General features: G+C 34.2%; 2 protein-coding genes across 4 annotated transcripts in view; both read left to right on the forward strand.

Annotated features, from left to right (window-relative positions):
- The first annotated feature begins 392 nt into the window (after positions 1-392).
- On the forward strand, positions 393-17,173 carry LOC120283897 (replication factor C subunit 1). Of its 3 annotated transcripts, none has more exons than XM_039290693.1 (23): positions 393-532; positions 627-743; positions 831-941; positions 1,535-2,044; positions 2,123-2,190; positions 2,362-2,437; positions 2,518-2,579; positions 2,662-2,813; positions 4,095-4,243; positions 4,325-4,513; positions 5,312-5,433; positions 5,524-5,731; positions 6,598-6,651; positions 6,933-7,102; positions 8,545-8,635; positions 9,635-9,816; positions 9,911-9,950; positions 12,840-12,964; positions 13,374-13,446; positions 13,535-13,627; positions 15,073-15,319; positions 16,601-16,666; positions 16,765-17,173. In XM_039290693.1, exons 2-23 carry the CDS (start codon positions 741-743, stop codon positions 16,893-16,895), a joined length of 2,922 nt encoding a protein of 973 aa, XP_039146627.1. In that variant the 5' UTR covers positions 393-532; positions 627-740; the 3' UTR covers positions 16,896-17,173. The 3 variants fall into 3 exon arrangements, with proteins under 3 accessions (XP_039146627.1, XP_039146628.1, XP_039146629.1); XM_039290694.1 differs by having other exon boundaries at positions 4,104-4,243; XM_039290695.1 differs by having other exon boundaries at positions 4,134-4,243.
- A 1,712-nt stretch (positions 17,174-18,885) lies between these two features.
- Positions 18,886-22,568, forward strand: part of LOC120283840 (phospholipid-transporting ATPase 3) — a 33,079-nt gene continuing 29,396 nt past the window's right edge. The window contains exon 1 of the mRNA XM_039290603.1: positions 18,886-19,249. Coding sequence (XP_039146537.1) covers positions 19,051-19,249 — 199 coding nt within the window. The 5' untranslated portion in view covers positions 18,886-19,050. The remainder of the gene's footprint in view (positions 19,250-22,568) is intronic.

Consider the following 22,568-nt stretch of genomic DNA (forward strand, 5'->3'; position numbering starts at 1 on the left):
TTTTAGAATATTTACTTGGGTTTATTGTTTTCTCTTTATTTATTCATTAGAATAATTATATTTTAGGATTTATTTCTTCACCTAATGCCAATATTTTGTTATTATTTTTAATATTTACAAAAGAGGAGAAATTACAAAATGCAATTAAACAGGCAAGTAAATTTTGAATAATATATTTTTATTCCTATATGCAAGTTATTACTCATCTATTCTTTGTGTTTATCATTTATTATTTAAATTAACGATGAAAATAATTTTAGGATAATTATAATTTAAAATTGATATGTCACTAATTCTAATATTATATTATATTTAATTTCTAGAATTTACAAGGGTGTTTTTTTAAAAGAAAAAAAAATTCTGAAAACAAAAACAGAAAACAGGGATTTTATTCTATTCTTTGTGTTTTCTCTTCGTAGGTTTTCACTTTTCACTGGGAGAATCTCCATTGTTCTCCTTCCTCTCGCTCGTGTGTGCGCTTCTTAGCATCGATGGTTTCTCGAGGAGAGAAGATGATGATCCTCTGAAACGAGTAATCCTCTCTCAAACTCTGGTTCTCTTTCTTTCTTTGGCTTCAAAACCCTAGCTTTATCCTTGTTTCCCGTTGTTTTTTTTATGAAAAAAAGGTGCCATCTTTGAGGAGTTGGCGTTGCGTTCTCTAAGTTGTTCACATACCCGTCTCGACGTTCTTGCTGATCGGTTTTAGGGTTCTTGCACAGAGGAAAGATTGAAGCCCCAAAATGGTGAGTCTTGTTTTTTGTTTTTTTTGTTTTTCCTTAAATCTTGAGAACAATGGCTGAAACTGGAAGTCTGTCTGGTTTTGAATTTAGTCGGATATCAGGAAATGGTTCATGAAACAGCATGACAAGGGTAATGCAAGTGCGACGGCGAAGCCTGCTAAGGCTGCCACGCTACCTCCAGAGAAGCCCGTGGAGAAACCGGTAGTGTTATTGCTTTTGTTCCTTTTGTTTTGTGTTCTTATCTTCTGAATTTTTTTTTATTTTTTATTTTTTGCTTTGTTAATTTATTTTTGGGGTTTCATCTTGTGCCCTGCTCCAGTATGATCATATCTTCAATCAATTTTGTCTTTTTGGTTATAAAAAATATCAATTCATTTTGTGGATGTGAATATGATCATAGTTACTTGGATGTGGTTTTGGTATAATGGCTAAGTATGTCAGTCTCATTAATTCGATATTTTCTTGCCTCAGTGCCATTAATTGTTTCTTCCTGTCTTGTATCAAAATGAATTTTGACATTCTATTTTTTTGTTAATAAAGTATATATTAACCACCATTTATTAGAGGCATATTATACTGTAGATAGCAGAAAGGCGAAAGTAAGACCAAAACTCTAGCTCTGTGAATTTCTTCCTCTTAGGCTGAATCTATTATCTTATATATGGTACATAATTTTCATTGCTCATAGTGTAGTCTCATCAGATTTGAGGATCAGTTTTAAAATTTTGGATTTTTGGGTTATTTTGTATTTCTTAATAAGCTATACTAGAATGATTTAACCTGTGAGGCTTCAGGCACAAGCAATTCAAGAGAATTCAGGAAGGAGGAAAACAAGCAAATACTTTGCAACAGCAGCTGATGCAGACACAAGCTCTAAACAAAAAGTGAAAGATGAAGCCAAAACTAAGAGGGCTCCTGCAAGAAAATCTAGTGAGGTTTTTGCTGATGAGGATGATGATGAGGTCAAACCTTCTCCAGCTAAAAAGTTACATAAAGATGAAGATGATGACTTTGTGTTGCCCAATGAAAAGAAAAAAACCACACCTGTCAAACCAGCCAAGAAGTTGAAGAATGCTGCAGGTGTTGGAGTGGCCAAGCATTCTGTTGATGATGAGGATGACAATGAGGAAGATGAACTTGCTCACGTGGATGTGGAAACTCCTGTTAAAGCTGGCGGAAGAGGTAAAGGTGGACGAGGATCAGGAGTGGCTGCTGGTGGAAGGGGGAGAGGGGGTGGAAGAGGTGGTAGAGGTGGTTTCATGAATTTTGGTGAAAGAAAAGACCCACCGCACAAAGGAGAAAAGGTAAATTTGAAAGATTTGTATTGTATTGCAATCAAGTCAAGTGAAGTTCTGATTTATATACCCTACGCATTTTCTCAGGAAGTTCCAGAGGGCGCACCTGATTGTTTATCTGGGCTTACTTTTGTCATAAGTGGTACTCTTGACAGGTACTTTAAAAGCATCCCATATGTTGCTCTTCTGAAAACATTACTGGTTTCAGTTTTAAGATTAAATTTCCTTCTTATGATCTGCTGTTACTTTTCAAGTTCACTGAGTGCGAGTGATCTCGTTTTTGAGAACAGCACACAACCATTTTGATAAATTGAATTTGTCTATAGTTTGGAACGAGAGGAAGCAGAAGATTTGATCAAAAGACATGGTGGTCGGGTTACTGGATCTGTCAGTAAAAGAACGGTAGCTTGACAAAACTTTGGTACTAGTTCTGAACCATGTTTAAGTGGTCTAGGTGTATTATTGACATGATCCATTTTCAGACTTATCTGTTAGCGGATGAAGATATTGGCGGAAATAAATCTAAGAAAGCCAAAGAGCTTGGGTATGGGTCTGGTACATTGGTGTTTGTTGGTTTCCTTCTGGATACCCTATAATCATTTAATTTTCTTCCTTTCTGCATGTAGTACAACTATTCTGACTGAAGATGGATTATTTGATATGATTCGAAAATCAAAGCCTGTGAAAGTATCTCCCCAGAAAGACCTGAAGAAGCAAATTACGGGAAAGGCAGACGGTTCACAGGTGAAGAGTAGTCCTTCAAAACGTGACACAAAAGGTTTGGCCATAACCTTCTGAAATGTTGAACAGTCTTGAAACTTTCTTTTATACGGCTTTTTAGATGTTTGACCTGTTAAAGTCATGCCATTATTTTCAACTTTATGAATTAACTTGTCTTGTTTATAATATTATTAATTTTCTTGGGGATTCTCACCTCCACTTTATCATGATTCTAGGAGTTATTTTTGTCTAAATCTTACTAGTATGTATAAGGTGTATGGTTAGGTTTTTAAATCACTTTTGAGTTTATAAAATAAAGAATTATACTTTTTTGATATTACATATACACATGTATATGTTCTTGGGACTTCTGTGCAATAAACACCCATCGGTGCTTTTAATGCATCTCATGCTCATAGGGATCTAATCCATGAGACCAGATTCAGTGGACTGGGTCTTGGGAGGAATTTACCTTATTCTATGCATTTGGTATTCTTCTTTTCTGCTTGTTAAAAACAATCTTCTAGCATTAAGATTTTTAAGGCGAAGACTCATGTGTGGTTTTCAAAAAAAGTAGGATCTTTGAGGATTCCTGACTCTCTCTTGTCAAAATTGCTTTTCTTTCTTCTGATGTCTAAGTATTTTCTTCAGCTTAAACCATTAAACTAAATGATATTAATGAGAAGCACTATTTCTTCCGTGTTGTTGTTGGTATGGGCTTAGCATGCTTGTTAAAAGTTTTTTCAAGAACTTATTTTGACTTTTATATGGCTGTTTAGTTCAGCTTACCAGTTTGGGCTATCAAGTTAATCATACTTTGATTTTATTGCATTATGGCTCTTAATTTTTTACTGACCTCTTTCATTTAAATCATAAGTGTGAAGAATAGTAAAGCTGATCCAATTTTGTTGAAGGTGTTAATCTTTATCAGAGTCATGGAGTATTTGATACATAATATAATTTCTCGGGCATATAAGATCTATTGAGTTCTATGAGAATTTACCTATCTGTTACCTGTTAAATGATAACCCACAACACTATTCTCTATTTCTATTTAACCATAGAAGTTTTGGACCATGTTAAATTATCCCCATATATATGTCCACTTTGGTGGGTGAAGGATGAGATCTTTGTTAATGTTCTTGCCTTGTAAACTTTCTAACTATAATTAGGCATGTAACCAATGATTTTTGTACCATTTTTACCATGCTGTTGGAGTCAATGTAGCCAAGGTACTTTCAGATAATGATTGTAATTGCACATATTCAGTTGCTGTAGAATTGCTATTGTTTTTTTTAAATGAAACTGTGCTTTATGGAATTCAATCGTAACATTTTAGGCATTTCAGATGATCAGTCTAGTTCTTTGATTAAAAAAGGTGCTGTTGGAAGTGCTCATAAAAGAAAAAGTGGTGATGGTAATTCATTGACATGGACTGAAAAGTATCGGCCCAAGGTCCCGAACGACATTGTTGGCAATCAATCTATTGTATGTATCTCTGGACTAACAACTTCCATAGACTTGAGCAACATCTACCTTCAGTTACAAATTCATAATTGTTCTCTGCAGATAAAGCAGCTCCATGACTGGTTAGCACGTTGGCATGAGCAATTCTTGTATATTGGTCAGAAAGGGAAGGGGAAAAAGCAGAATGATAGTGGTTTTAAAAAAGCTGTACTAATAAGTGGATCACCTGGCATTGGGAAGAGCACATCAGCCAAGTTAGTTAGTCAAATGCTTGGCTTCAAGACTATTGAGGTGTTTCTCTGTCTAATATATTCTTTACAGTGGAACTCCTTGCACTCTTGGGTTTGTCTTACAATTTCTCTTTCATTCGTTACATGTTCCTCATAGATGAATTTGATGCCTTTGATCTGTAGCTACCATTTTCCCACTTTATAGTCTTTGAAATTGCCAAGGGATTCTCGTGGTTTTATCTTCTGTTAGTAGTGATTATGCATGTCTTAGAAGTAACTCCAGCCAAGATTTAAACAGTAGTCTTAGAGTTGGTTTGTCCATGCATGTCTTAATCGACATTCGAAAAACAATATTTCTTATCTTTACTTGGAGAAAAGTCTTCTTTCATATCATAAAACATCATTCTTTTGTTCTTTACCCAAAGAGGGCATCATGTTTTGCATTAGACCATATTTTATATCAATATCTTCAAAGAAGAGTCCTCAATCACCTCTTTATGAGCATCAAGAGGTAAAAGTGAAAAAAACTTTCGAAGAATGTCCACCTTGCATTGGACCACATCAGTGGGTCAAAATCTTCATAGAGAGTCTCAAGGATCTCCTTGTGAGCGTCAAGTGGCAAGAATGAGAACACTCTCAGAAGAGAGAATCCACCTTGCATTGGACCTCATCAACTTGCATATCATATTTTTGTGAGGCTTTCTTTTCGTTAAACATTGCTGCCTCAAATCTGTGTTCTAGGTTAACTGATGGTGGTGATAATGATAAAAGTGTAGAATCTGTGGATTGAACAAAGACTGAAGCCGCTTATGGTTTTGTTTCCTTTCTTCCTTTTGTTAACTTTTGTATCCTAATGTAGGTTAACGCAAGTGATAGTCGGGGGAAAGCTGACAGCAAAATCCTAAAAGGAATTGGGGGAAGTACATCAAATTGTATCAAGGAATTCGTCAATAATGAAGCACTAAGTCATACTAAGGATCGGTATGTTTTCTTGATGGTGATGCAGTTTAATAATTTATCATGAAAATTTTGAGTTGTTCCTGTATCCATTTCTTTGCTGAGATCCACCAGGTCGAAGCACCCCAAATCTGTACTGATTATGGATGAGGTTGATGGAATGTCTGCTGGTGATAGAGGCGGAGTGGCTGATCTTATTGCTAGCATCAAGATTTCCAAAATACCAATTATTTGTATCTGCAATGATCGTTATAGCCAAAAACTTAAAAGTCTCATCAACTACTGCTTACCTTTAAACTTCAGGAAGCCTACAAAACAGCAGGTTGTCTGCTTGCGACATTTTATAATTGAAATGAATGTGTTATACTTGTTACTTTCTCATCTCTCAAGGGCCTTTTGATTTTGAAATTTTGGATGCTTTGAGCATTAGGCTTTATTATTACTTATTTAATTTTAGTTATTATATTTAAGGCAATGCAGGACAAGTAATTTAGGGTTTTCTTGACGTTAGCTTTTGGCTGCTGGCGCGTGTGAATTCACTTTCTTTTATTTTTAGGTCCTGACTCATTGTATGGCTTTTGTGCATTAAAAGGATGCACAAGCTATTGTTTTGAAGTTTATTTGAAGTGGATGACTCAAGCACAAGCATTAATTCTAAGTTTATTTTTTCACATGACAGATGCTGGGTTATGAAAAATGTCAAAGACTATTATCTTTGATTAAGCGATTGCTATTTTCCATATTCTGTTAATGGCTGTAGGACGATGACGTTAATTGTTTTATTGATTTTTTTAAGTTTCGTTGATTTTCATATAAAGCGTGATCAACGTCGAAAGCTCTTCTTTCGATTTGTTGCTAAATCTATTTCTTGGTATCAGTCTGTTTTATTTGTGCCATTGTCATTTGAAATACTGCAACTTCTTTTATATCCATTTTGTCATTTGAGATGCTGTATTGTTAATTGTCATTTGTTTCACATTTGTTGCTCAATCTGTTTGGTGATTAGACGCAGTTGCTGTTTTGGATTGTTATATAGTTATATTGATCCTTTTGTCTCATATTTGCTCTTTTTCCAGAAGCTACTAAGCTTCTATTTTTTCGTTTGATAATCTATGCATTAGCTGCGTGTACTGTCAAAGAACAATCCTTCATACATTTAAAGCTTGCTTATCTGCTTTTCCTGTTTAGATGGCTAAGAGGTTGATGCAAATTGCAAGTGCTGAAGGCCTCCAAGTTAATGAGGTAATAGTTTATTTTGCGCTATTACCAATTTTCTATTTGAGTATAGGGTTGTACCTTATGCTCTATCTTTGTTTAGGATTAAAAGTTAGCATGAACATTGGAATTCTTAAAATGCTGGCTGGTATTTTGTTTATTGTAACATTGATGTTATTGTGGCCATCATAAGTATTCTCTTTGTAGTTTACTAGTTTCAATTCGTTATTGTTTTCCTTCTATATATTTTCTTTTTGATTCAAGGCTAATATAGATTTTCATGCCTCATTCTCCCTCTGTTTGGGCAGATTGCTCTTGAGGAACTGGCAGACAGAGTCAATGGGGACATACGGATGGCATTGAATCAACTGCAATATATGAGTTTTTCACATTCTGTTCTTGAATATGATGATATTAAAAGACGCCTTCTTGCAAGCGCAAAAGATGAAGATATTTCACCTTTCACTGCTGTTGACAAGTATTCCATGTTCCTTTCTACATTCTGCAATAATTTTGTAAATTGATCGGAACTATTTTCGATCGTAAATTAGTCATGCTTTTTTAGTTAGTCATGCTTTTGACCAAGGATCTGTTCTTATAATTCCCAACTTGTTCTTTCCCCACAATCTTTTGGCTTGACCTTTATTTTGTCCATCATAAGGTGGCTTTCATTTTACACAAGAATATATATATATATATATATAATGAGACTAGAAAGGAACGACACAGATATTCTGATATTCCTAGGTCTAACATTGCAACTCATATCCATTTCTAAAAAATTTATCTGTTGGTTCTTGTGCAACAGTTGCAACATTAGTTCAATGGTTTTAATTGGAGAGCAGACAATTACTGATAGAATTTAATTTGAATCTGTGAGTATATAACTCCTATCTAAGAGGTATGCAACTTTGAAAGGGCAACATGTTATAATAATTTTCTGAAAATTTATAAATATTTAGTTAGGGTTCTTCAAGATAAATCTCAGTACTTCTATGTGTAAGTTGTAGGAGTTTTGACTCTTTAGATTTATCTATGAGAAAGACTAGGATAATAGACAATTTGTTGGTAGGTTCGTTAGGGTTCCTAAAAGATCTTTTGGGAGATCATATTTATGCCCGAGTTGGAGCAGAAAGGATGGGTTGGATTAAGGTACTTCATGAGTTGCTGTTTATTTATGTCAAAAACACAATTTTGATAGAGTTTAGCTATTGTTCTTGTGAATCCGAGAAGTTTGATCTATGTATGCATCCAAGTAAGGTTTCTTATGTTCTTTTATAAAACACATGCTCGTTCCACTGTCTAGTTTATCTTTGGTAGATCTTATATTTGCTGTACATATGGAATTTAGGAATCATGGAACTGAATAGTTCTTTTCAAGATTGCATTCCTTTGTAATCTATTCTTATTTTTTTTTAGATCATGTAAATGAAGTACTCTTATTTGAATAATAATATCCCCTCTGCCAATTTTGCTGGCTCTTTACTGGTATTTATTGTTGTTGACTTCTTTTGGTTTCTTAAGAGCAAAAACATGAGGGCCCCACATACAATATTTGAATTCTAAATGGTTTGACATTTTTATTCAATGAAAAAACATTCACTGATTCACCGTTGCCTATGGACTGGAGCTTTACCACTTTAGCTTTCAGTAAAAAGATATAAATGTCAGAGCTGTTAGGGCATTTATTTTGGTTTCATATTTTATAATTTGCCTCTCCATAACATATCCTGTTTGTTGAACTGTGATTTTATACTAACAAGGTTTGTTGTGTTTATGGCATTTAGTGTAATGGGTTTACTGCTTCCAATTGATAGTTTTTGAGATTGCATGCAATGAAGTGAGAAACTCACATAAAGTATAATACCCAATCTAGTGTTGGATTCTATTTCAAGAAGTATAACTAGTGGAATTTTCTAGGCTATTTGGCTTCAATGGTGGCAAGTTACGGATGGATGAGAGGATTGATCTTTGCATGAGTGATCCCGACTTGGTCCCTCTAATTATTCAGGTTCGAGGGGCTCTGGAATTTAATTACATCAAATCATTGATGCAACATTTGCACTGTTTGTCTTGTTACGAGAACTCTTATCATGTGGAATATTATTCCAACTTTCATTGCTGCCCTTAATCAGTTTTAACAACCTCCTATTTTATCTTGCATGTGTTTGTGTTAGTGTCATCACAACATATACTTGGCAATCAACTCATTTTCTTGTCTGTCCCATTTGAACAATGTGCACAATCTAAGCTAGAGGACCTTGTGAAGATTTTATTTGCAGTTATATATTTTACTGTGTTTGCACTCTAGCTGACCTTTAATGGCTATGTTGGCTCATTGCACCTGATATTGGTATTATACACGTAAGGGCATTTCTTCTTTTAGTTTAATAGGGAATTGTTTATATAATCTATCATTCTTGGTGTCAAGTATCATTTCTAGTTTAACATTTTTATCTATAATTAAATTGGATTTGGCATGGAGATGCTTATAGCATAATTTTGCTTGCATATCCTCTAGGAGATGATGAGACCATTTTCTCTTTAGACATGAATCACCTGTTTTATTCATCTATTGTAACCATTGAGGTCTTAGAGGTGGCGGCACAGGTGTCTCTTATTCAATTTTTCAAAATAACCACCATGTTTGTCTGCATACAGGTCTTTAGCTTTTTCTCGAAAGCCTGCAATTGTGAAATTGCTACATAAAACTATCAATTAAATCAGGATGAAAGAGCCTAACTTCATTTATTTGTTACTGTTTACACATCTTTATCTTCGTTAATATGATCTCATTCGAATTATATGTTGGAACCCGCATCTTATCAACAATTTCAATCTATGTTCAAGTAAGAGAAGCCTTATTTACATTTGCAAGCTTCTGAAATACTTCCATTGATACAAATTCTACAGTAAACATCTCATTTGGAGTCAATATTTTCAGTGATAGTCATGCATTACAAGGAAGCTGCGGCTTAAATAGCCTTTTTTTTTTTTTAATTCCTTCCAGGAAAATTACATTAACTATCGACCAACATCCATAGGAAAAGATGAAAATGGAATCAAGAGAATGAATTTGCTAGCCCGGGCTGCTGAGTCTATTGCTGATGGGGATGTAGTCAATGTGCAAATTAGAAGATATCGTCAGTGGCAACTATCCCAGGCTGGCTCATTTGCGTCTTGCATTGTCCCGTACGCTCTCTATTCCAAACAAAATTAGTCTTTATGATGATGCTGATTTTATTGGAAAAGCTAATCATTGACAGTTTCATCTTTCCACAATCAGGGCTGCTTTGATGCATGGGAATAGGGAAACTTTTGAATCGGTAATTCCTTGACCTGCACATTTTATCATATAGCTTTTGGTGGATTTGTATCCTGCGTTGTTTTGTATCTATTGCTAATTTTTTCTAACAATCACTAAATCTTTTTTCCTTCTTGTTTTGTTTTTTATTTCTCATTTTCTGGCATCATATCATTATCCGATTTTTCAAGATTTTGTTTATTTTGCTGCAGTAGGTGATATTTGCACTGCATTGTCCTTATGGTTTCATGCGATCATGTTTAATATGCATGAATAATGTGGTATAGAGTGCCCATCCCAATTTCCCGTTCACCTGTTTAGTCAAATGATATTAAGTGAGAATGGGGTCATTCTTGGGAGTTATTTACTTCAACAAAAAAGCTAAAATTGGCTTTTCCTCCATTGTCAGTGTATTTCACTTTCATTTTATGCAAAATTAACCAATAGATGTCTCAGAAAACCTAATCATTATTTTCACCTTATCATTTGTATCATGCTAAAAAAAAACAACTTGCCTATGACCTACTTCCCTGTTAATGTCTAATAAGGGCCTCCTTTGAGGACATCTTGATGAGCCCTCCGTTTAGGACGTCTTGATGAGCCCTCCAATTGAGGCCATCCATCTCTGCTTCCGTTCACAGTTGATCATTGCTGCTTTACCTTTGCCCACCAAGAAATTTTTTTTTTCCCACCAAATGTGCCTATTCATATTCTTGGAAAGGTACACTTGTAAAAGTTAATCAGCATATATATCCTAAAAGTACTGTAATCTTTAATTTTGTATATTTTTTCAATGTACATTCGTGAACAGGTAGCATGTTTTTCTGTAAGTTGAATCAATTGATTCCTACTTCCGTATCACCTGAACATTGACAAAGCAGTTGGCTGTCTATATGTTCACAATGATTCAAGATTTATGGTAAATAGATATAGCAGTAAGGATGTATGCTGCATGTGTCCTCGTCTATGGTGCATTTCAGATATTCCAGTGCATGCCAGATTTTTCAAAATATATATTCACATTTTTTTATGCAGAAGTAATTCTATATTACAAGTCAAGGTATTCAAATAGACTATTAAAATATATACATATATATACTGTCATTTATAAGAGAGTTTTCTAGTAGCACATGGTTATTTTTTAAGCTAACATGTTTCAAAGAGCAATTGTCATCAAATACGAAAACCCATTTAGGGGATTTTTGGTTTGAAGTAAATGGACTTGCAATATGAGGATATTCACTTGTTTATTTTTTGGCTTGATGTAAGTGGTAGTTGCAACTATAACAATGAGAGCAGTTCTGAGTTGAGATTTTGGCCAAATTGGCTGAGACTGACCCAAATCCATTCCCAAAAAAAAAAAAGGAATGCAGCTTTTTGAAATTTAACAATATCATGAAATTTGTGCTTAGGTTATTACTGATTTGGGTATTGTGCTTGGTCTGACAACTCAAAAGCTTACGTTTGGTAAGGAATGCAGCTTTCAACTTACGACCAAATTGTTTGTAAGCATAAATGCTGCATTTGAGCCTCTTGGTGTAAGTATAATCACATGAAGTGGAGTACTTAGAACAAAGTTAAAATTAAATTTTAGTTGCCTGTAAATGGACTCCACATTTGGAGGTAATGAAACAGCGCCGTAGAGTGAGTTGAGAGATGTTCTACTTTGACCACAGTCCAAGATGAAGCCTTCTATTTTTAGTTAAATTTGACGTTAAAATTGTGAGAATTAGTGAATGTGAAACTTTTTTTAGCTTTAGAGAAGAAAACTGTCATTATTCACTTTTCTCTCTGCACACATTGCTGGTTCCCTGAGTCCCAAAAAAATGTTTTAAATTTTTTTTTCCAAATTTGTAAAAGACGAAATATGGAAATAAGTATTCCACTGCAAAAGTTTAAAATACTTGACATGAAATTCTTTTATTATTTTGTTTCATCTTTAGCCACTATCCATGGAGGGACCTTTTAGTACCAATTTTACATTATAATAATGCATCTAGAATTAGTAGATGTGAGTGCCCAGCTGTAGGTTTTCTACTGTGAATAGTTGTGAAAGAATATTAAGTGACTTGACTTTAAAGTCTGAACACATGTTGCCATGTTTTGATAACATATTTTAATATAATCGTGCAATGATGAGTATGGTTGCCATTTTAACAGCTTGCTAAATTATGATTTTTAGATTTATTTGTGACAACATGCATCAAACACATTTTACTGTGGTTTGGTGAAAGATTTTGTTATAAGAGCACACTGATGAGTATGTTTGCTGCATGTATCTTTCTTTTGCCTTTTACCATTTGTGCTCCTCTTCATTTGTCATTGGCTTGAAAGTTTTCCATTTAGCTTTTGCTATACAACCTCTTTTTATGAGTTGTTCTTTATGTCTGATTTATCTCAAGCAGATAACTTGGCCTTGTCGCCTTGTTCTTGTTCTGCTGTGAACCCTTCTCTATTCATATATTCTTATTCTTGGGAACATGTATAAAGGCTCAGCTGCAAATGTTGTGATTGTTCTCTACTTGTGTGTTGGAACTGTTAAAACTCTTTTAGCTCTTGCACATGAGATGAAAAGACCTTAGATGTTTTTAAAGAAGTCTATAAACCTTATCAGAATATGTTTTGGTTATATTCATATTGTCTGTCAGAGTTGCATTACTTATTTGCTCTTATTTTGCATGATACTTTCAAACTTTGGAAGCACCACAAAAAAATGACCAGCTAGATGTTGATGGTGAGCAGTAGTGAATGTTTAGACAGAAACATCATCATGAATAACTGAGTCACACTGGCAAATTTCTATTAAATGCTATATTATTTCTGATATTTCCCAATGTCTCTTGTTACTTGCTCTACATTTATGTGAACCATATGGTTTCTGTCTATTCCTAATATCTACACGGTTTGGCAGGGAGAACGTAATTTTAATAGATTTGGTGGATGGCTGGGCAAGAATTCAACAACAGGAAAGAATTTGAGACTTTTGGAAGATGTTCATGTCCATGTTCTCGCTTCCCAAGAATCCAGCTTGGACAGGTAGTATGTCTTTATGTGATGCCACTTTCAAGTATTTTGTTTATCCCAATTTATCATTGAGGAGAGATGATTCAAAATTTCCAAATGGTGTAGGCAAGGTCAGAGAGAGTAAATAAAATGTGATTTGAAGTGATAATATGTCATTTGTGTGATGGATGTAAAATAAGCCCTAGGGTGGAATGCGGATGTGTTGAGAATTACTCATGGGGCTGAGCTCTTTATCCTTAATAATGCTCAAGTGTCTGAATCCCATCCCTGTGCATGTTACCATTAAGAAACAGGGGTTAGCATTGCTGGTTTTCTGTGTGCATTCTGTGTGTTGAAATATATAATGAATATAATCAGCATGACTGAAATAACAATTGGACTCAAATTGATGCTTAAGGTCCTCTTAACTTCTTTCTGACAGGGAGACACTTCGACTTGATTATGTGCCTCTTCTTTTGAAGCAGCTAACTGATCCTCTTCGAGTGCTCCCCAAGGTCTGTATTCCTATTGTTTTGAGATACAATAGCCCGCTAGCTTAATAAACGCGCAATGATAGCATTCTTCATGTCAAATCTATATCAGGATGCTGCTGTTCAGAAGGTTGTGGAGTTCATGGATGCTTATTCGTTAAGCCAAGAGGATTTTGACACAATTGTGGAGCTCTCCAAGTTTCAGGTTGGTTCTATGGACTTTTATCCATTTGAAATCTCAGATGGAATGTGTTCCATCATTAGATTCCACTAGGCTGGTTCTGGTTGCTCTGTTAAGATTATCTTGTCCTATTTTTGGTATTGAATATTATTTATTCTGTTTGAATCTCTCAGTTTGGTTTTCCTGCTGGTTACTGCTTATTTGTAATTGAAAGAGCAAGTCAAGATTTTAATATACTTCACAAGTGAGCTGGATGATAAAGTAAATATTTTTTCTTCAAGATGGAATTTTTCATTAGTTTTTGCTCCATATCTTAAGCTTTGCAGTTATGAATTACCACAAGTATTAAGGAGAGTTTTAATGAAAGATTTCTGGTAGAGGCTTGCTTGGACATGAATGGCCCTCATCCAAAACTGTGAGTTTGCTGAAACACAACTTGCTTGGGATGCACATGAGGTTTTGCAAGATAGACTTGAGAAAGTATGGTCACTTCTGTGTCAAGATTGACAGAAAAATATGGCGGGGTTGAAACTACTTCTGATAGTGGACTGAGCGATAACGATTTTTTTTTTCCCTTTTCTTTTGTTTTTACAAGTTCTAGTTAAAAAATACTATCCTCAAGTTAAAAAATGTCTGAATGGTTTCAGAGTCCTCATGAGTTAGGCTGTTGAGTACAAGAAAATGCTGTTCTTTTTAGAGGTAACTCATGTATATGCAGTTCTGGTAAGTATTTGATGATTGTAATCAAGTTTTATTGTATTGGCTGTGTGGGGGATGATAGAACACATAATTTTATGACAAAGATGCCATAATTTTGAATTACAAGTCTGGATCAGTTATTCTTCATAAAAATAAAAAGTAATAAAAAAAAAAACTATTATATGGTTCTTGATGGTTTTGTATTTCATCAATGGTATAACGACCAAAGGAGGATTGGTAAAGGAATTTGAAGAAATATCTTATGGACAGCTCTCTCCACTGCTTCAGTTGGTGTTGGTTGTAGATGAATTGCATCACGTTGTGCTTGACATGCTTGTTTTGCTTGTTATTGTTATTCTGTGAGACGAGCACTCTTTTCCATTGATTCTTTAATAGTTTTACCTGTTGAGCACGCATGCTTCCATTTCCTACTTAGGCTTCTATTTCTATTTTTGTATTTACAAGTTATATCCTGCAGAAAAGATAATATCCTGACAAAAAAGCTCTTTTCCTAGCTCTTAAATTTACTCCATTTTTTAGTCGAGGAACTTGTGAGTTGGAGGATAATGTTAATGGTAGTTTATGGGAATATTGATTGGCATACGTGTGGTTGTCTTTACCTCAATCTTTACATAGAATTGCCAAGTAATTGAGCTCAGGGGAATCTCTTCTACTATATTTGTTGACAATAATTGTTCGTTTTGTCTACTCAGTATACATTGGTGATCCATTCTTGCTACATCTCTAATCATTTAAATCTTTGATCTTAGGGTCACCCAAATCCAATGGATGGTGTACAACCTGCAGTGAAAGCTGCGTTAACCAAGGCATATAAACAAGGTAGCAGCACTCGACATGTACGAGTCGCTGACTTAATAACTCTTCCAGGCCAGAAGAAAGCTCCAAAAAAGCGGATAGCAGCGATTTTAGAGCCCGATGAGAATGGTTTGCTTGAAGAAAATGGTGGTACTTCATTAGATGGTGAAGAGGAGGATTCCTTAGATACGAATGATGCTGGTCAGTGCTTTTCTGTTTTTTTCTTCTTTTCATGAAATATTAGTTACTGGTTATTTCCATCAATATGTATAATTTCGCTGTCTAATCCTTACAATTGATATGAGATCCCCCAATTACTCAAATGAAAACAAACTTACATATGTTGACTCAAAAAAGAGGATATTATTCTTAATAATCTCAAAATTGTCACAGTTATAATGTGTAATAAATTTGGCATGAATTGATCTCTTTTGAAATTGCTTGATTATGGCCAGTAGTATGTGTATCAATTCCTATGATCTTTCCGTTAAATCCAAGTGTCTGTCTTAAGTTCTACTCCCCACCCTAGGAAACCAGCAGTATATGAATTAATTCCTTTTTGAAAGTCTTTATATATATATATAACCCTTGGTACAAAATTTCTGCTTCGGATAACCTTCCGGGCATGATTTCAAGCTGAAGGTGCAGAGAATATCACCTGCTGACCCTCTAGAACTTCAATTAAATCTAGAATGACATAGTTGCCCCTCTTGGGCGGTTTTTGTTTGGCAGTGAGAAAGGGCGCGACAAGTACCACTTGCAATTGCTTAATATTTAAGACCATTGAGAATTAGCTAATTATGTAAATTCTCTTGTTCAGTTTGCCTTTGTGCAATTGCCCTGGTTTCTTCCCCTTTTCATCTCCCTCAATTTTAATCTGCTCTGGGTTGGATAGACTATGGAGAACTGGATTTCTTGAATTTACACTTCTTGATCCTTGACCGTGCTTTAATGGAATCTCATTAGAGTGTGTCCTATTTGGGTTCAACCGTTCAACATCTCAAATATTATTGTTGATAAACCTTACTCTGGTTGGGTTGACATTCAGTTCAGAGGTTTTCCTGGCGATAAGGATGACATAAACAAGTCAGATATATATAATTACAAATGCATATTTACTAATTCTTTTAGTAGTTCTAAGCAAGTACCAGAACAGGTTGTTTTCATTTGTAAATAATTTGAAATTAAACCATACAACAACAAGCACACGTAAAGGCATGCACGTAAACGGGTTTTCAACATTTGAAACAGTTGTCAACTGAATTTTATATATTAATTTAATCATGTATGATGGTTATGGTGTTTCTATTCTCTGATTTCTGATTTTGCTCTTATGTATTACATGCTTTTTAACTGAAGCAGTTTCTTATTGCCAGAAGAGTGTTCCACTTTTTGTTTAGCAGTGCAGATAAATGGAACATCTGCTTCATGTTTAAATTTTAAGTGCTAGCTGCACAACTCATGTCACTTTGTTTTGTTCAGGTGATGGTATTGATCCTGATAATGACAAGAAACCTCAATTTGATCTGCTGAATAATAAGTCCAAAGGTCGTGTTATTTTGGTGTTATATACTTTATATCAAATCATCCCATTCGGCCTTTTTTTTTCTTCAAAATACCCTTCTGATCTCCCTTTGTTTATATAGGCATTCAAGTGCAGCTGGATTTGAAAAGCAATGACAAACCAAGTGCAAAGAAAACACCACCAGCAAGCAAAGCTCGGGGTTCTGCATCCACTGAGAAGCGAGGAGGTGGTTTAGGAAAGCGATGGAGGTAGTTGCTTTATCTCGACAAATAGTAGAAGGGTATCAGTTTTTGGTTGCGTATAGCAAGTTACCAACAGTAAGAATCATGCCGTCTGCATGCTTCGCTTTTGTAGGTTTCATGTTTCAACTGGCCCTGTTTCACCCTCTTTTTTTTTTTGTGTTCAAATTACGCGATGTTTTTTATGCATTTCTGGGCGGAGTATTACATTTGCTGTGCAGGGTAAGTAGAATGATTCTAATATGATCTTTTCAGTTGATGGGCATGTGCAGCATGTCTGGTTATTATTGATTGTTGTGCAGGCAAATATAACTAATGGGGCTCAGTTTATACTCATTTTATTCAATGATGTTTTCATGGATAAATTATTTATTTGGGACGATTAACTATTAACAGGTGTTCCACTTCCGAATTTGCTATTATCATAGTTGTTTATTTTTTGGTGGGTGGCAAATGTGATAATCACAGTATGGACAGGGGCATGTGCATGGACTAGGAATTGATCGTTCAATTCGTGTGTGTTCATCCAAATAGGACGGGATTCAGGTCAAAACCGTGGACATGTTGCCATTACTATGGCCAGCAGGATTTGAACTCGGGGTTTTTAAATTTTCACATGAATGCATTTTACAGTGGGGCCAAAGTATCAGCCTATAAACTTTTTGGCAAGTGATAAAACTCGAAAGCTTCTTGGGCTAGTGAATCATTAAAAACACCATATAAACTTTTTGGCAAGTGATAAAAGCTTGAAAGCTTGTTGGGCTAGTGAATCATTACAACATCTTGCAAAGTGAGGTGAATATTGTTATGGATATTGGTTAGGAAGATGATGAACTCCTTTGAAAGTATAAAAAGTTTTGGGTACGAAGTTATTAAAAAAAGTTAATAACTATACTCTCTCATCATATGAACTATAAACTCTCAAATTTATTTAGCAAATGCTTATTTTCATAACCTATGTTTTGAAATAGTCAAAGATGTTCATAATAAGGTGCCTTTTAAAATAAATTTTTATAAGGTGATTTTTTTCCGAAAATAAAAATATGAATGCAAGTATAATTTGTTGGATAATTAGCAACAGAGACGATTGGTTTTAAATGGATCACATAAGTATCATTTGTTAATGTCAATTCATCTCCGTTGAACTATATGGTTGTGGTGAAAATCAATTATATATTTTTTCTCTTGAATTCTTTTTATTAGTGAATGTACAAATAAATGTAATTTTATTATATAATAACGTATTTATGCATTTTCTTTTTGGGTATTTGTATAATGCTATTCAATTTAATTTATTTTAAATATTTATATATTTATTTGAATAAATGTAAACAAGCCACGATGTTTAATGATATTTTAAAACATATTAAAGGCTAAAGGATTAGTTTACATGTTTTTTTCCTAGAAATTTTAATTTTTTTTTACCAAATTAATTAAAAAAATTAAGATAATCATATAATATTTATATAACATGCCATTTTTATATCACAATAATCAATTTCTTGTTCCTTTCACTTAATTCAATATATCTACATTTTTCATAAGCACAAGATTAGGTTTCTTTTCATCTTAAAAGTTATTAAACATGTTCTCACTGTCATAAAAATATTACTCCCTCTATTTTTTTATTTGTCACATTTTAGAGCTATTTTTTGTTCTTTTTCATCTTAAATATATTTTTTTTCAAATTAATCTTTTAATTTAATATATTTGTATAATTTTTTAATAAATTACAATCAACTAAGCATTAAATTAATAATTTTTTTTATAAAATTTAGATTATCAACTAATTTTAACTGATTTTTTTAATAGGCATGAAATAGTAAATTTGATATTTTGCAAAATCTTCATTTTATATCCAAATGACTTAAAATAAAATAAAACATATATATTCTAAAAAGGTTTACGGTAAGAGCAATATAAGATATATCATAATTATTAAAGAAAACCAAATAAAGGAAAAAGAATTTACCAAAAAAGAAAAAGTAAAGACAGCGGTCGTTGCTTTCTTCACCAAAAGTTTCCATCCGTTTCTCGCTCGTTTTCTCCTCCCGTTCCTGTTGGAGATCGAAAAGCACGAGCGAGAAGGAGAGTTATTGACATAGCTTTGAGAATTGGGAGATCGAAGAGGGATTGACGTTGGATCTCTTCTTCCTGCTCTGGAGGAGATGAGCGGGATCTGGGAGAGAACAACTAGGGCTTCCAGGACGTTGCGGGGCCGGGATTCATTTGGATCCAGAGATCTTGCCGGTAATGGCGATCGCTCGTCACGCACCATCCGGCTTGGACGCGTCCAGCCACAGGCTCCCAGCCATCGCACAATCTATTGCAACGATCGTGAGGCTAACCTGCCCGTTAGATACAAGGTTCTTGCGATTCTTCTTCTCTCTCTCTCTCTCTCTCTCTCTTGACATTAGTGTTATGACTTTCTTTCTCGAGTGTTGGCGTTAGCTTAATGATTAAGAGACTGATTTGATTTGATTTCGTGTATATTGCTTTGATTAGGGTTGATCATGGTCTCTTGATTGAGTTTTTTTCCTTAGGGTTATATGACAAAAATGAGCTGTTCTAGTGATGATATGGAGAAATTTTATAAACTTATGTGTTGGAGTATTTGAAAAAGGATCTAATGTGGCGGAAATGCCTCACAACTTGAATTCATTCAATTTGGGGGGTTAAGATTGTATGGTAGTTTTGGGTAAGGTACATAGGACTAACCTACCTGTATGGTTTAGATTGTTTTTGTAGAAGTTTCTTAGAAATATAAAATTTTTAATCATAGGTTCTCTTGTTTAGTTTGTCTTTGTGAAATTGCCCTGCTTTGTTCCCCTTCTCATCTCAATCAATCTTAATCTGTTCTGGGTTGCATGGAGACATGACTATGGAAAACAGGATCTCTTCAATTTACACTTCTTGATCCTTGAATGTGCTTTGATGGATCCTAATTAGAGTGTGTCCTATTTGGGTTCAACCTGCTATCTAATAGGGGTAGATTGCTCTTACATATTAAGATTACAATGTGTGGATTTACTCCACCAAAAAGATATGGTCGTCTACATATGTTTAAGCTGCTGGATCATGTGTTGGTGAGATCCATATCTATAGATTACTGTTTTGTAGTGTAATTGTTACTTAGCAATTAAATTTTATGACTAGATGTTTATGAAACCACTGACACCTGTCATTTTGTCGAATTCTAGCTTCATATTAACCAAGATTATTTGCTTCTATTTACATGTATGCTTCTTGAAGGGATTTATGTGACTGTAAAATCTACTAAATGCTACTGAATCACTTCATAAGATACGTGAAGTAGTGCCTTTCTACTTTGGAAGGACGAGTGCCACTAACTTCTTGGTTTACTGGTTATTTCAAACAATCAGCTTGCACCATAAATTATAATGCTTATTTCTTTGTTATAGGATTTCTTAATGCTTATAGGACATGTATTGGAAAAGGTTCTTAGAGCCATTTGACATACATTTTGGGCCTTGAATATTACTCTAGTTTGGTCAGCTTCTTCTGTTGCTCTCATTCTTGAGGCCTTTTATAACCATAATTATCACTAATGTTGTTCCATCCTCCCTTATCCTTCCTTTGCTATTTATTGTATAGATTTAAATGGTTTTCACTCATGTGATTCTAGTTGCTAGTAAGAGGATGATATGGATTTGTGTTTAATGTACTACTTTAATAGACTCGTGTTGATGCCAATAGTGTTTCCATAAGTGCTGTGTGCATGGACAGTTATGGGTTTGTCTATTGCATGTGGTATGTGCTTGCCTATGTGGCTCTATGTATGGTTTCATTTAGGAATGCTTAGAAATTGTTTTCATTTTTTTAAAATATTACTATGGTTCTATTAATTCTATCACAATATCTTTTTATGCATTTTCAAATTGTACTTATATTTCAAAATTTACTTATATTTTAAATTCAATTAAATAAATACATTAATATATACAATCGATAGATTAATTACAATTCTCAAAATATTCTCTTGATGGTAATGGGAAAATGATAGACGAGGTTATTTGCAATGAAGGTGGAAGATATGGGGTTTTTTATATTAAATATTGATCATTAAATCACATCATAAAGGTATAAGGGGTCGTTCATTTGCTCTTAATTGGTGAGGAAGTTACTAATGTAGACTAGCTTTTTCTCTTTTAGATGTTCATTTGCCTTGAGGTGGAGGAAGTGACATTATCCTCACTTCGGCACTAACTTTAATTTTGAACTAAACCCACTTTAAGATTTTATATCTGAAGTAGAGGAAGTAAAAGCTCACTTACCCCTCATCCTGCAAAATGAACATCAGCATTGCCGAAATGATATTGCTTCCGACCACTTCATGGAAGTGCCACTTCTACGCACTTTTACACTTTAGACCACTTTATAGCAAGTGATTGCCCCCTAAGATGGGGCCTGTATGCAAACAACTGTTTTTTTGTTTTACCAACTAAAATTGACAACAATTAAGAAGTAGGCCTTTCGCCTTTTTAAATCTTGGGCCAGTCAAAATAGTCAGCTTTGCTATGAAATAAATATAACAGAAATTTTTTGATTATGTTACCTTCCTAATGTGACAACTGAATTGGAAAAAAATTGAATGTTTGGTCAATTCAGTTATTCCTGTCCATTTTCTGTTGAAAACAAATTGAAAATATAGATCATTAGAGTGATAATCAATCTCAATTTGCAAATATGGTAGTTGTAAATTTTCAAATATTAGTTTTTAACATGTCAACTTTAGTTTATCAGGTTGGTTAGTAGACTAACATAATTAATTTTGCTTTAATATTTGCCATGCTGAGATTTATAACACATAAATGTACCTGGTAAGCGATATTCTATTAGAATTCTTTAGTTGAGACTTGAGCTGAATAAAATAAAGGCTGATTTAAATCAAATTGAGTTGGGCAGTTGCTCATTTAGTTTAAGCTATATGTACATCATGATGCTCATTGCGCTCTTTGGAATATGGTCAGTGTATAGACCAGATCATGGGACTCTATTTATATCATCATAGTTGTCTCATTTCTATGGTATTTGTTTGCACAAGTTTTTGTGTTTGTACATTATCTGCATTCGTGTGAATTACAATTAGTTGAGTACATATAGTGTACTGAGAATTGGTGGTTAGCAGTAAGTGAAATGAGGGGCGTTTCACCTCAATTTGTGCTGGTGTTAAATTTTCATTTGTTTCTACTGTGGTGGGTTATATAGCCATTATTGATGAGAATGCTCACTTTTTTATTCCATTGCCAATGTCTCTTACCTGCTATTTGGTAGGTGGGAATGGAATGGAATGGACGTTTCAACATAAAACACTCGTTCTCATGTAAGGTGCCAATTTATAAAGTGAGAATGGAAATCATTACCCATTCTATGGGAATGGTTATTTTCACTTGAATTGGGAAGTCAAATGGGAATGACCATTCCTTATGAATGGCGGGGGAATGGTCATTTCCACTTTAAGTCGGAATGAGATTTGACCATTAAGAATATAGATAAAAACTCAAAAGGTTTATAGAACCTTCTTTTTAAGAGAAGCTTTTGGGATACCCATTACTTGCACAATCCTTTACCCAACATTTTCTTTCTATCATGTTAAAATTTTTGTTTGAGATATAATTATATCCTTAGTATAATTTTTAATCAAAATATAATTAAATTTTTGTGG

This window comes from Dioscorea cayenensis, chromosome 19, assembly GCF_009730915.1.
Source record: "Dioscorea cayenensis subsp. rotundata cultivar TDr96_F1 chromosome 19, TDr96_F1_v2_PseudoChromosome.rev07_lg8_w22 25.fasta, whole genome shotgun sequence".
NCBI lineage: Eukaryota > Viridiplantae > Streptophyta > Magnoliopsida > Dioscoreales > Dioscoreaceae > Dioscorea > Dioscorea cayenensis.

Bases quoted from the DNA above. Each gene is read 5' to 3' on its own strand.
- LOC120283897 (XM_039290693.1), top strand. The intron at 942-1,534 runs GTAGTGTTATTG...GTGAGGCTTCAG, and splicing joins AGAAGCCCGTGGAGAAACCG to GCACAAGCAATTCAAGAGAA. The intron at 5,434-5,523 runs GTATGTTTTCTT...GAGATCCACCAG, and splicing joins CTAAGTCATACTAAGGATCG to GTCGAAGCACCCCAAATCTG.